Source organism: Cavia porcellus, unplaced genomic scaffold (genome assembly GCF_034190915.1).
Source record: "Cavia porcellus strain 051 isolate PalLab524CR breed Dunkin Hartley unplaced genomic scaffold, mCavPor4.1 scaffold_14, whole genome shotgun sequence".
NCBI classification, from domain to species: domain Eukaryota; kingdom Metazoa; phylum Chordata; class Mammalia; order Rodentia; family Caviidae; genus Cavia; species Cavia porcellus.
The window spans coordinates 11,826,385-11,840,464 of NW_026947497.1; the positions used below are offsets into that span (position 1 = coordinate 11,826,385).

The 14,080-nt window shown below is 42.7% G+C and overlaps 1 protein-coding gene across 47 annotated transcripts in view; it reads left to right on the forward strand.

The window, feature by feature from the left end:
• Nucleotides 1-14,080, forward strand: part of Ank2 (ankyrin 2) — a 505,060-nt gene that overhangs the window by 251,096 nt on the left and 239,884 nt on the right. For 4 of the 47 annotated variants that reach the window (XM_063260656.1, XM_063260662.1, XM_063260678.1 and 1 more), the window contains exon 1: nt 8,185-8,340. The exons of the other annotated variants lie outside the window; for them this stretch is intronic. In XM_063260656.1, coding sequence (XP_063116726.1) covers nt 8,212-8,340 — 129 coding nt within the window. In that variant the 5' untranslated portion in view covers nt 8,185-8,211. Of the gene's footprint in view, nt 1-8,184; nt 8,341-14,080 lie in introns of those variants that run through there. 47 annotated transcript variants of the gene reach the window in all.

Sequence of the window (14,080 nt, forward strand, 5' to 3'; positions counted from 1 at the left end):
GAGGTACATGATGCAAGATTCTAGAGAACTGTGAACACATTCGTGGATAAATTCCTTTATGAGCTCGGGCTGTCATGGTCATTACCTCCAAAGCCCACCTCTGAGCACTTCTGCAATGGGACCAAGCAGAAGGAATCTGAATTCCTGAATCACTACGTGAAAGGAAGCTGCCCACCAGCCTGGGAATTTGGTGCTAACTATCATAGTGTAAAGCCTAAAATTAAGGTTCAGTATTATACGCTGTCTTAGCCTGGGAGGGTGGCACTTGCCTGTTATCCCAGCACTGAGGGAGGCTGAGGTTACTTGCATTCTGCTGGGGCCACTTAGTGACGGAATGTGAGACTCTGTCTCAAAATGAAAATAAAAGGGCTGGGGGCGTGGCTCAGTGTGAAGGGCCTGGCTTTAATGCTCTGTGCTGGGGGGATGTATGTATATGATTGAGCATAGATGTGCTACTGTTTGATGGTTGTGTTGCTTGTTATCATTTCTACTCCTCTGTCCTTATGCAAAGTGGTGTGGCTTGGGTCTTGAGAGTCTGAGTTGGAAGAGTTCAGGTTGCTTAACCTGGCCGTACGATGCCACCTCTGGGGAACCAGAATTATGTGTTCTGCTCTGTCCCTGTTCATAGTTCCAGGATCTGAAATCTTTATAGCTCTAGTTCTCTGCTGTGTTGCTTCTGTATGCCTGGGAGACTTTGCGAGCTGATCCTCGTCCTTGAAAAATTATTTAAGCAGATAATTTCAGACCACAGATGGAAGTGATTCCTTCAGATAGACATATCGATGTCAGCCGCACCGACTGCATGGTCACAGGTGACTTGGGAATTATCCTAAACCAAGTTCAAGGCTGGAGTTTTGTCTGACATCTGAGCACGAACACCCAGGCTGTTCATCTGTTGAAGAGACAGTCATGAATATTTCTTTCCGAGGTCTCAGGAGTTTGTGGAGAGGTCTTGCCATTGAATTGTGTACCTTGAATGAACATTGGTCTTTAATTTCTGGCTTCTTATCCAGGAAGTTTTCGAGAGTTCAAATTTGCTTGGAAAATACACGGAGACAAGTAGTTTTTTCACTTACTTTGTAGCGGTTCCATCTCCTTCCATTTTTCTTAGTAATTCATTATTGTGATATTAGCTACTTGTGGCTTTTAATAAGTTATTTGCATTTTACCCAGTATGTTTATTTTTTTCATTAGCCAGTGATGTCATGGCTTCAAATAGCTATAAACATTCATTGTGCATATATGTACTTAGTGTTTTGATTATTGATCTGATTTAGTAGCAATACAAAGACCATGTCACAGAAAAGATTCAAATATTCCTTTCTCTAAAAATATAGTTTCCAAAGAAGGCTTTTAAAAGTTTATATGTTGGTTTCTATATTTATCGACTATGAAGTGGCAAGAATAGGAATAAAAATGTTGCTTCTGCCTAAAATGAAAAAAGGAACAGCTAACAGCAGACGTTATTTGTAGGTTAATGAATGTGGCAAAGAAATGAAAACAGATCATGGAAGCTCTGTCTGTATCTGGGGGGTGGGGAAGGACTGTTTAATGTGCTATCATGCAGAAGTAACAATCCAGATGTTTACATCTTCATAAAAGTTACCAGGTCCCCATGGACACACAGGCTTTTGCACCAAGTGAAAAATGACCAAATTGTAAAACTTTAGTTTCCCTCCTAGGAGCCATACAGCCAGGAGGTGATTGTTTTTGAATTATTCTGTGATTGAAACAACCTGTTTCATAAGTATTTTGTGTTTGTTGAGGCATCCACCTCCCAGAAATTATACTGGATATAGAAATGATTATTGGAACTTCCCAAAGTGTTTATGTCCATGTTTCAATGATAAGAACTTTGGGTTAGATAACTAGAGACCTTACACAGTTATCATGCATTTGATGTTTGATCTCTGGCAGTTTTGCATCACATTTTACTCCAAGATTACATTTTATTTTCTTCCTATTTTGATTTTGAAAAATAATGAAATGTTTTCATTAGTTATTTACTGGTCAAGAATATTCCATTAGAGGGCTATAATTCATATGATGTAAAAATATTGAATAATTGTCTAGTCATGCTAATATAGATTTACTAGGTTTTAAGCATTGCTAATTTATGTGCAAGGACAGAGTGTTTCAAGAAAATTTAAGTTGTTTATCTTAGAGTCACATAAAAATAATGATTAAAGTAGGTTTTCCTAGTATATAGTGTCAATTTTTTATTTTCATAAAATGTATTAATACACAGAAAAATCAAGAAATTATGTAGAATGGCACTTAACTATTATAATCTCTTGGTGAGAGTGAGATGCTGAATACATCTTTTTGTGTAAGAGTATGTTTTGACTTGTGCTATTATAAAATGTTATAAATTTATAAATGTTTTAAATTTATTCCATGGAAATAGAAGAATTAGAAATTATTATGAGTATGCCAGATAATAGCTATGTTAATTGCTTAGTTGTAGTAATTTCACAACATATTTCAAGGTGTGATATTGTGCACCCTAAATACATATAATTTTATTTGTCAGTTGTACTCAGTAAAAAACCTAACACCAAGAGAGTTTCACCCAATAAAGCAAAAGGCTATTTTTTACTTTCATAAATAGTCTAACTAAAACATGCTTTCTCAAACTATTTATCCAAATAACACTTCTAATTGATGTGACAAAAACACCCTTAGCAACCTTCAGGAATAACAGGCTTGAGGTTGACTACATTTTACTACAAATTCAGGGCTTTTTATTTGATCCTAAGTTAAAAAGCTACAATATATATATCCAGAGCCATTAGGAAAAGAAAACCAAAAGAAAGTATCATATGTGTTTTAAAACATGAGTAAATCTTCAACAGTGAGGTCAACTTCAGTGTTGCAATATTTTAATAGCCTATGTGACTTTCTTATTGAAATCAGTAATTGTTTTGGAATACAGTGTCTGTGAACCACAGAATTAAACATAATTTATGGAAAGAGAAATCTCAAGATCTTTGAAGACATATATAAGTGATTTGAAACTTAAGACTAACCATTTGAAGATCTCAAAGTAGTTTTGCATTCACGACTTGAATATTGGTAGCTACAGTTACTGTGGATTGGACAAAGTAGCTGAGATGTCAAAGAAATTCTGAAAATAATCACTTAGGGTTAGATTTTCTTCTCATGGGGGCAAGGGCTTGGGTGATTTTACTATTGCAACTCTACATTTTAAAAACTGGTTCATCTCAGGCCTTTCTGTATTTGATTAAACCATAGCACCAGAGGTAGAAGCCAAGCTGTACAGCGATGGGATGAGGATGGTGAGGAAATTTTTAAGCAAAGGATGTTTCAAAAGGCAAAACTGAAGACTACTCCTTAAATTTGCAACCTGAAATTTAAAAAGAAAGCGATTTTAGCCTTGTGGGGACCGTCCTCATTCTTGAATGAATTTATTTCTTTAATTCCTGTTGATGTCAGTGTAGAAAGTTAATTTAATTTAGAAGCTGTAGTTGGCCACAGTGGCACACACATGTAATTCCAGTCATCAGGGAGGCTGAGGCTGGAGGATCACAAGTTCGAGATTAGCACAGCAACTCAGCAAGACTCTGTCCCAAAATAAAATACATGAAGGGCTGAGGATGCAGTTCAGTGGCAGAGGCCCCTGGATTAAATCCCCAGCAATGCAAGATAAGTAGGAAAAGGAGAAGAAAATGAGGAGGAGGAAGAGAGAAATAGAAGAGGAAGAGGAGGAACACAACTGTGGTGACAGGATTCTCTGTGAGAAGAGTTTGCCAGTGTCAGGCCCAGCCATCTCCATGGGCAGAGCCGGTTCGCACAGCCAGTCTGTCCCTCCCTCATCTCTGTCCCTCCCGGCTCACGCTTTGAAGTGAGGGAGTGAGACTGGGGCTGGGGGGGAGGCAGGAGACACAGCTGGGCATATTTCCCTCCTCTCTTCACCTTTTGAGCTGTGACTTTTCCAGCTTTCCTTTCTCTGTGGTGTCCCCTCCTCGCAGCCCAGGGCAGCCCCTCCTCTGTGTCACAACACCAGGAGGTCCGTGGGACAGAACAGGAACTATTTATGGCCTACACTTTGTGAGGCCTCCTGCAGGAGCTTTTCGGTCCTTGCCAGCTTCCCACTGTCACTAGTAGAGATTCTCTGAGACTTTAGGCACCTTCTGAGCCCGATTCTGAGGTGGGAAGGGCAGGGCCTGGACCCTGCTCCTGCTCCTGCGCCCTCACTCTGGAAGGAGCTTGTCTGCTTGTGGAGTTGGAGCATCCCTGCTTTCTTTCCTCAGGCAGAAGTAGAAGGAGAGACAACTCTATGATGAACGTGATCGTTATGTGTATCCGAAGTGTACCGATAAAATTAAAAAAGCGAAAGGATGACATCCTTTGGGCATTGTGATTTTAAATCATCTCTTCACAGAAACACTATTATCAAAAGGAAGTGGACCTTTTATATTATTAGCAAGCTATACCTTAGTGTTTTTGCAGCATCAGCGTGGGTTTGGTGTTTGGTTTCAAGTGATGTAGGTTGAGGGTGGTTTACTGCTGGACTCGGGGATTGCACTTGTTTTTTCTTGCTCTAACCATCAGTCTTGGTCTCAAAAAACTCACAAAATCTCAAATATGGCTTAACACTGAGACCCTGATTAGAGTAAATGAACCTTTGGCTACAGCTCAAATGAACATACATATTTTTCCTTGTTACGATTAGGTGATGTTGTCACTGCTTCTTTAGTGTACCTGCATCTTCTCCGGCTTGCTGCCTGCACTCTGATTGTGCTGGCACTTGCACCTTGCGTCTCCTGGGAGGGGCCAGATGCGGGATTAGGTTGCACATGGCTTGCTCAGTTGGGATCGACCGCTGCCCTGGCCTGATGCTAGCTTCTGCCGAGGGTTGGATTGTGATCAATGGGGTGCTGGACAGTGAGGACAGCAAATGGTCATCTTTTTTCTGGCTTTAAAGTGAGGCCTGCTCTCGTCAAAAGGCAGTCTCTGTCAACTTTTAGTGTGAGCCATGATGAGCTCCTACCTTTGACAGCAGACACACGCTTTCCTGCTGATGGTAAGATGCGAGAGGAACCTGTGTCTGTTCCGGATTCAGCTCTCAGCCTGTGGGAGATGAAAGCCCTGCTGCAGGCCTGATGGGAAGACCCTGTACTGCAGTGTGTGTGTTGCTTAGATGGCTCTGAGCTCCTGGGACTGGAACCTCGTGCCCTGTCTGTGCAGAGGTCAACTGGTGAGTCCGCACTGTTCTGTCCTGGGAAAATGGAAACTGATTGCTTTTAAATTCAGACAGAAATCACAGGAAAGTTGGAGCAACACAGGCGTATGTGAAAGAAGGTCTTTAAAGATCCATGTATCAGTAGTTCAGTATTGAATCAGTTCGTTGTGGAGAGACAAAATTTTCACTGTTGGAATGTCTAATCTTCCCAGTTTCATAAAAGGGTGATGATGTGCTGCTAACCATCTTCTCTGGGAGCAGTGTGTTCCCTGGTTGGGGAAATGATAAATGAAAATAGCACACTAGAAAGGACTTGTGATCAGTTGATTTAAAAATATCCATACTAGTTGTCTAAGACTTCCTGTTCCGTGGTTTGAATAGTAGAGGCCTGGTGGGGGAAGTGTCTCTGCATTTTCCCAGGGTGGGTGATTTCAGAGTCCTGAGCCTCAGTCCGTTTATCTGTCCCCAGGAACGCTATCTGGAGCAGCTCGTTTGCTGTCTAGTGCTCTTGGCTATTAAAGCACAGTGTGTTTGCATTTTTGTGTCTCATCTAAAGATCTTACCAAGAAATAGAAACAAAAACAGTACCATTATTGTTCTTAAAGATTTGGCAAACTCATTGCTTTGTGCAGTACTTATGTCTGTCAAGCCCACTTCTAACATCTAATTCATTACCTGTCTTCATGAGATGAGCAGTCTTGTTTGTACAAAAGTGGACAGAGTCCTGGAACTAAGACCCATATCTGAGGAATTTTCTTTACTTATTCAGTTGAAGTTTAAAAATATAAAAATTTGCTGGCATTAGAGAACAAAATAACAAAGTTGATATACTATCCCATTTTGTAAATGGGTCTACATGGGGCTACCTAAGGGCTAATGAACCGAGAGTGTTTTTTGACAAGAGCTGCTCACTCTGGTCCCCGGCTGTACCTGGGACTTTGTCTTCCCCACTGAGAAGTGTGCTGGCTCAGAAACCGAGTCTACCGGAGCAGAGGGCAGGGTGCACCCTGGAAGAACCCACAACCACCCACACCAACCAGAGAACCCCCGGAGAAGGCTGGGCCTGCAGGACGTCCACTAATCCAGGGACCTGCGGTTACAAGTTCCGCTCCAAGGCATTCAGGGGAGGGAAAGGAGATGAGACCAGGCGCACCTGCGCCGCAGTCTTGCTGCCTCCTGGGAACCACTTTGGCTGGGGACGGCTTCGATTTTCTTTTCTTTTTTTTTTTTTTTGTCTTTTTCATTTTTATCGGTACCAGGAATCGAACTCACGACTGCCTGCTTGCAAGGTCACGACTGCCTGCTTGCAAGGGTTTGGCTGCGGGGACGAACCTTGGGGCAGAGTCAGAGCAGGAAGCAGCGGGCGAGGAGCTACCAGAAGCGCGCAGTGCGCGCCCAAAAGCCTGCGCGGAGGGCTTGGGTGTTTCCGCAGAAAGGAAGACTGTAAGGGAGAGAGTTAGGAGGCTTTCGGTGGTAATGAAGCCGATTGGATATTGTTGTCTTTTTGGAGGCAGAATTCTCAGTGTTTGGGGCCCAGCCGGTAAAACTGTTTTCCCTACTTTCTCAGCCAGCGGCGCAGCGTGGGCCCGCCTGTAGCCAAGCTTCGAATCCGGTGACTGCTGGGTTCTCTGTCACCGCACGGTGTGCGTTACCTTATCGTGAGATATTCATCCACTGCTTTTCGTGCAGTTTTAGTTTACAGTGCTAATGATGTTGCATGAGATAGACATGGAGGTTCCACCTGTACTACAGATGCAGTATTTTCCCCGTGAGAACAGCTACTGTCTTGTTATCTGCATATGATGTTGAAATGAGACTATGTTCTTCACCCATCTATAGGACTGTACTTTCTAAGAGGACACTTTCTGTATTCGTAATTTTTTAATCCAATAGGATATACATAAAATCTGATTATTTTACATTCAATGATAATAGTAAAAATTTTTCTCCTAAAATATGAAGACTGTGTGTATGTGGGTGAGGAGGGGTATCAGGTCACCATCCTCCGTGTCCAGCGTTGAGAAGGGCACGCAGTTCTTGGCCTCCTGGCTAAAAGTGAGGCCCAGTTCCGCAGGAGCAGCAGCGCGTGCACAGGAGCACACAGCGTTTCATTTTGTCGGGTTAACCAGTCGCATCCTCCATCTCCTCCCTCCCGGTAGTAAACAGGAACAGCCAGAAAAAGTGGTCCGGTTTGACTTCACCACTTTGCTTCTGCTGAACGTACCGCGTACCTGCGCGCCAGCCCCGCGCGCCCGGGCTGTGGGCTGGGCCTGCTGTGCGCCCCGCCTCCCGGTCCGAGGTACAGCCGCCGCCGTGCGCCCCGACACCCTCCGCCCCCGCCGCCCACGCAGCGTCGTGTGGGGTCGTGCAGGCGCTAGCCCCTGCTTCGCAGATCACTCCGAACCTTGCTGGTCTCCCTGAAATCAGCAGCTCTGATTCTGTTCTCCAGATGCCCCTCTGGGGAGGAGAGGGCTGCGCGTGGCAAGGGCAGGCACGCGCATCCTGCGCGACAGCGGAGCCGCGCGTGGCGGCGGCAGGGCCGCGGCAGGACTGCAGCATTTTACCCGCGCCCTGCGGAGAGGTGTGGTCTCGAACTGGAGCAACCGCCCACCTCCCCGCAAGTTCCCGGAGGTGGCCTTCTTCTGGCTTCGTGGGCAGACGGGCCGTCTGGAGGAGTCCCCGAGTCCGGAGCTCCCCGGAGGCGTGTGTCTGTGGCAGGCTCTTTCGCGCGCACCAGCAGGACGCCCGTCCACGCCCGCGGCCCGGTGCCCGCTGGCCGGCGCCCCGTGCAGGTGTGCGGGCGGAGAGCGGCGCCCGCCCGCGGGAGTCTGCGCGTTGCGGAGGCTGCGCCGCGGTCCCGCCCGGCTCGGGGGCGCGCTGGATCGCCCTGCGAGGCTCTGGCTGCCTGCCTGCTCCGGTGAGGACGAGCTCCCGAGCCACCTGCACTGCTGGCCGGCGGACACCGTCCGGCCCGCTGCCTCTTCCTCGCTGATTTCTTCTGCAAAATGGCTCACGCCGCTGCTTCTATTAAAAAAGTTCGAGAGGCTGACCTGGATGAAAAGGAAAAAAATCTGGAGAGGGAGAGAAAAAAACAACGGAAAATCCCCAGAGACCGCATGGAGAGGAAGAGAAAGGTAGGGCCGCGCGGCTTCCCCTTCTCCGTCCCGGTCTCTGGGGCTCGGAGCTGGCGAGTTGGCCTCCTCCGCGCATCCTCCTGCAGCGGGGCCCGGCGCAGCTGCAGCCCGGAGTGCGCCCACGTTTGCTGCATTGGGAGGACATGCCCAAGCGCGGGGAGTCCCTGGGCGGACCAAGCCCCAGATGCCCTCTCCCCGCGTTTCTCTTCCTTTGCCCTCCTCGTCTGGGAAGCAGGTGCCCTGTCCCCTCGGGCCGCTCTGAGACTTCTAGGAAGCGGGAAGGGCTTGGTTAAAGGCGAGAGGTCAGGGTGTTTTCCCTCTCTCTGGACTACTACATCAGTGGCCTCCTGGCTGACTGTATTTGATAGAGACGTCTGGTTGAGAGTAAACCCACGGGTTTTCTGGATTCTCTTCCTTCCTGAAGATGACATTGTTGTATGTGAAAAAGCAGTAAGAATATTGGTGCATTGAGTTCCGTTTCTGTGTTTGTAAAATTCTGTCATTTTTATTTTCTAACATCAACCCTGTACATTTCTGAATATGGCAGTTAAATCAGAACACGTTAAACCAAGAAAGAAAATGTTTGCCTTTCCATTAAACTATAAAATTGTCATCTCTTTCTCCCCCTTAAAAACATTCTCCTTTCAAATATAAATAATTTTGTGTGCTGATAGCCCAGAGACGCTCATTAAGCCAGTGGTCTGGATCTTTAAAGGAAAAGTTCTCCATAAATGGTTTAATTAAGAAAGTAGGTCACTGAATAATTTCAGAAGATGATAAATGGCATATTATACTAGCAGAACATAAAAATAGTGGTTTGTACACAAGTTGTTAAACATAGCTCTGGGATTAGGAAAGCACTGGGGATCCATATGCTTAGTAATTCATCTGCTCAAAATAGTCTCTGCTTCTCTGTCTGTCTCTGTCTCGCTGTCTCTGTCTCCCTCTCTCCAGAATAGATGTGTTTACCTTTGGCTTTGGAGGTACTGTCTTTGCCTGGGTTTTGGAAAGATGCTCAGACTCACCCTGAGTTCAGCTGCTACTGCATAGGGATTTCAGTTTCACTGTTTAATTCACTACTTGTGAGAAAAAATGATTGTTACTATGCAAATAAAATCAGAATATCCTTCCTGGGAAAAACTTGAATGTTGTTTGACCTCTGAAATGCCTGGTTTCAGGGGTACACTAATTCTCCTTTATAATATCAGAAGTCTTATTGACCATTTTTATGAGTGTCAGCTTCTTTAACACTTCGGCAGTTCTGTTTCTAATCCCCTAAGTGGGGATTACTGCATAAAGCAATTTCTAGCATTTGTATCTTTTTTATCTTTTGCTCTTCAAAACACAGTATGATATTTCTTAGCCAAGAGTTCAGCACCCAGTTGTGACCTAGCAACTCTGCTTAGCTGGAGTCCTCTGTGTGCATTTGAAAAATGTGGTCTTACTCTGGTATGTTTCTGTGTTTCATCTGAAGATAATCCTTTTCTATTTTTTGTTAAAAGCGAAAAATTATATCATTGAAATGGAAAAGTGACAGAAGTTGTTAAATTGTTGCTGCTACATTGTTTTAGCTGCAGCATAGGCAAGATCATCTGTCAGTCCTGCAGGCTTAGGACAGGAACATCCTGGCTTCGGAGCTAGGTGCCATAAAGCTAGAACCAGCAGAAACTGTGGGACTGAAGGCATAGCTAGTATTTGTCCTTGGGGTGCTTCTTCTTTTACACACACCCGTTTCTCCTCCTCCCTTATTGTGACTGCAGGTGGTGGTACATAGACATTTGCACAGCGGGGCAAATGCTTGAAGAGTGGTTGTGTTTTTGAGCTGTAGCAAATTTATTTTACAGATAGACAACCATCCCATCATCTCCCACATACATATACCCAACTGACCCATTTCCAAATTTAACTTGGGAGAAGAAAAAGCTCTATCATTATTATTCCTTAAAGTGCATAGAATGATAGTTCATGAAGAACTCTAAAGGGACTATTGCTTATTGATGGCATTCTGCAACACTATCTCCAAAACTTGGGATCTGTGCCTAGACCCCCAATCTCTCAAATGGGTACATGGCGAAGACTCAAAGAAATGAGACACACGGCATGATCTTTAGGGCTGCAGAAGGACCGAAATCCTCTCGGCAGAGCTTGTAACTGTTAGCTGGCCAGCCGACTAATGCTAGGCAGCCCATATTTAATCAGAACAAGCAAGGAGTTGAGTGGTCAGGGAAGGAAACCTGAACAGGGTCTTGGAAGGGCAAGGATCCCTCAGGGCAACAGACAGTGGTCATTAAGGAAAACTATCCAGAAAGTCTCTAGGTGGCCTCAGCTGTGGCTGTGGCTCAATCTTGCCCCCCTGAGGTGTCTCCTTGTTCTCAGTTCAATCATGCCCAGGCCACGCCACAGCCCTGCACGTGTGTTCAGTCTTAGCGGTCTCCAAAATATCCCAGTTTAAGCGTCTATTAACAATAAACAGGCAACACTGTATGCACGTGTACTCAGCTTCAACGCTCTCCAACACAAAACATAATTTAAAATTTTACCATCTTTTTCTTTCCATTGGTGCTATTTTATAACCAGAAGGGACAGCATCACTTGTGAGGATGATAGAGTGCACCATGGTGCATCGTTTTCCCATCTATCTGTAAAGCTTTATGTCAGTGAACCTGTTTACTTAAATCATTGAGACGAGACCCACTCCAATGAAGATAAAAGCTAAGGAAGGATGAAAAAATACATATGCTGATTTTGAAAGGTTTTTTTTTTGTGTCAGACTACAGACACTGATTATTAAAATGATTGAACTAGGCAGGTTTATACTTGTACTTTTTATTATTCTTTTATAAACCTATTAAAGCATTTGTGTTATTTTATACTCCATAAAATATGTAAAATGAATTTTAATGACTTGTAAACTACGATAGTGTTTTGTGCTTGACTGTAATTCTTTATGCGGTATTGTCAGTGGTGTGGTTTTAAAAAACAACGTTATGTATTAGGGGATCTAATTTCAACCTCATTATAACCAGTATTTATCTTAAAATAATATGGTTAGCCTTTTTTAGGCTATAATCTGGGTATGTAATGTTTAAATATATTGCACACTTACTGTCCATTGTATCTGAGTGTCTTAGTTATTTTTCTTGTTACTGAGACAAAATACCTGACACAAAAAGTTAAAGGAAGAAAGGTTTATTTAGCTGTCAGTTTGTAGAGGCTTTTACCCATAATTGGCTGGCTCCAAGGCAGGGTGGGCATCGTGGAGGATAAACGGTTCATGGCTAGCACAAGATAGTGAAGCAACAAGGGCTGACCACAGTTCTATCTCTGATATCTTAACCAGGTTACTTGGGGTGAGCAACACCCCCACCCTTAATCCCAGTGCCTATTTATTAATGGCCCCAAAATGCAAGCGTAGTGATGATAACAGTTCAGATATGCCATGCTTCCTTTGCAAAGGTAAAAATGCACCAAGACATTTTGAAAGATCATCTTCACATAACTTTTACTTCTGCGGTCTGTGTCTGTGTCTATGTCTGTGTAAATCCTGCGTGTTTGGGAGTGGAGTAGGCTCTCCATCACTCCTGTTCTTCAGCCGTCTCGAGCAGCCAAACACACAAACCAGCCACACTTAGTCAAGAGCCACACTGAGATTTCTGGGCAGCAATCCAAGTCAGTGTGATTAAAAATACAAATTACAGCAGGGTAACATGACATGGGATAATGTAGTACATTCCAGAATTCTACAAACATGCAAAATCCTCATCCTCTTTTTTTAGGATCTACATCAGACTATGTAACTTTTGGGGCTCTCTTTATCCATGTTGGTATTTCCAGCAACCACAGTAGCACAAGGTAGACTGGTGAATTCTTGACATTTATCTGGACACGTTCATTTTTCCTGTTCCATTGCCAACTGTCAGTGAAAAATTTAAACGTTCTGTTGATTTGCTTTTTGCATTTGAGTCCTAATAATGTTTAGGCTTACCTTTTTAAAAAGCCACCATCGCGTTTAAAAACTGTTTCTTTCCTTTTTAACAGTCCTCCTAACCCCTTTTCATAGCTCAGTTCACAATCCTTTTCTTGACTTACACTATTAATGGCACTCTTTTCAAGCACAGTAAATCTGAGTTTTTATTATTAGTTTTTAATTATAAAGCACCTCTTTCAGTCACTGAGTGGGAGACTAACTACTAGTTTAGGGTTATAGCTGTCAAATATGTGTGATTATGGTAAAAATAGTCCCAAATATATGGGTTGAGATAAGTTTTAAAGAAGTCTTTGAAAGAAAAGGAGAATCTTAATTTATAAAATTAAGATTATGAGTTTATTTTATAATCTAAAGTTTGATTCACAACCCAATTAAAATGTTTTTTCTCCTGTTCTACTGGTCTGAGTTCATCTAAATGTTTTAGTTCTTTAAAAATCAGAATTAATTTACTTGTGACCTTTATTATCAAACTTTCAATTTTATTAGACATCTTATTCATCAATTGGGTGAGATTAATAATATGTACAGCATATCTTGACACCAGAAAGAACCCTTATGATTTTGAGAAATATTGCAGAAGTCTGTGAAAACACAGTGTTAAGAATTCTGTCATACATTACAGATCATATTTTTAATTTTCTATTATGCCATTCTTTTAAAAATCTGAATTTATAAAATTATTTTCCCACAAATTATGATTAGTTTTAATCTCAGTGACAGGCCAATAGTATTGAAAAATTAAGAGTAGTACAGGGGAGGTGCCTCTATATTTTGGAGATCTGCATAAATTGCTAGTGGAATTATCACCTACTTTTTTTCTTTAAAAATATATATAAAAAGGGGGAGATTAAGATGAAAGAGGACATAACAACACATGTCAGAATAGAACAATTTAAGCAACATAGTGTTTCACCACAGGATAACCCGATATAACGGTAGTTACCATAGTGTCTCTTTCCTTGAAATATTTGAGTATATCTTCGTATACTATAGTGTGAAACATAACAAAACAGTGTAAAACCATTCAAGAGAATGAAAGTATTACAGGGTATTTAGAACCAACTAACAGAAAACGAATAATGGTTTCTGTATTATCTCCTTGTCTATAAAAATTTTTGTTTATACTATCACATATAATAATATCCACTAAGATACAACATGATAAACCGATGGAGACAGAAGAACAAAAGCTTGATGGGACAAAAGAACAAAAGCTTGTTGAGTGTGTTTGTAGTTGTGGTCGTGTCTTCTAATCTATTCCATTGGTCTTCGGCTCTGTTTTGGGAATCATCACCTACTTGAGTGTGATACTTTTGCTCTGGAGGTGCGTTATTATTTCAAGTGCTTGTCATGAAACTCTCTTCCAAATCATCTGGCTCTCTCTCTTATTTGTAGTAAGCAAAATCCTGGGATAGATGGGGACAGAAAGCGGACAAAAATCTATGTATTTTTAATGTTCCCTTGTGACTTCAGCCAAGACTAGAAACAACTAGAATAAATATTTCCATTCTTCCACCAATCTGTATTCTACTAAGTCTTGGACAGTGAAACTTTTATTTCTAGTAACTAGTATGACTCTAAATTACCAGTGAGAAAAATGTTTCATGAGTAGGTAGGAGACACTCTGTCAATGTTCTGAAATTTTAATAAGACTAATTAGCCTATAGTCTATAGTATAATCCTAGCCAGTTCATTCTGAACATGGAGAGAGAAAGCTAGCATTTGAGACATAAGTTGCAAGACTTCATGAAC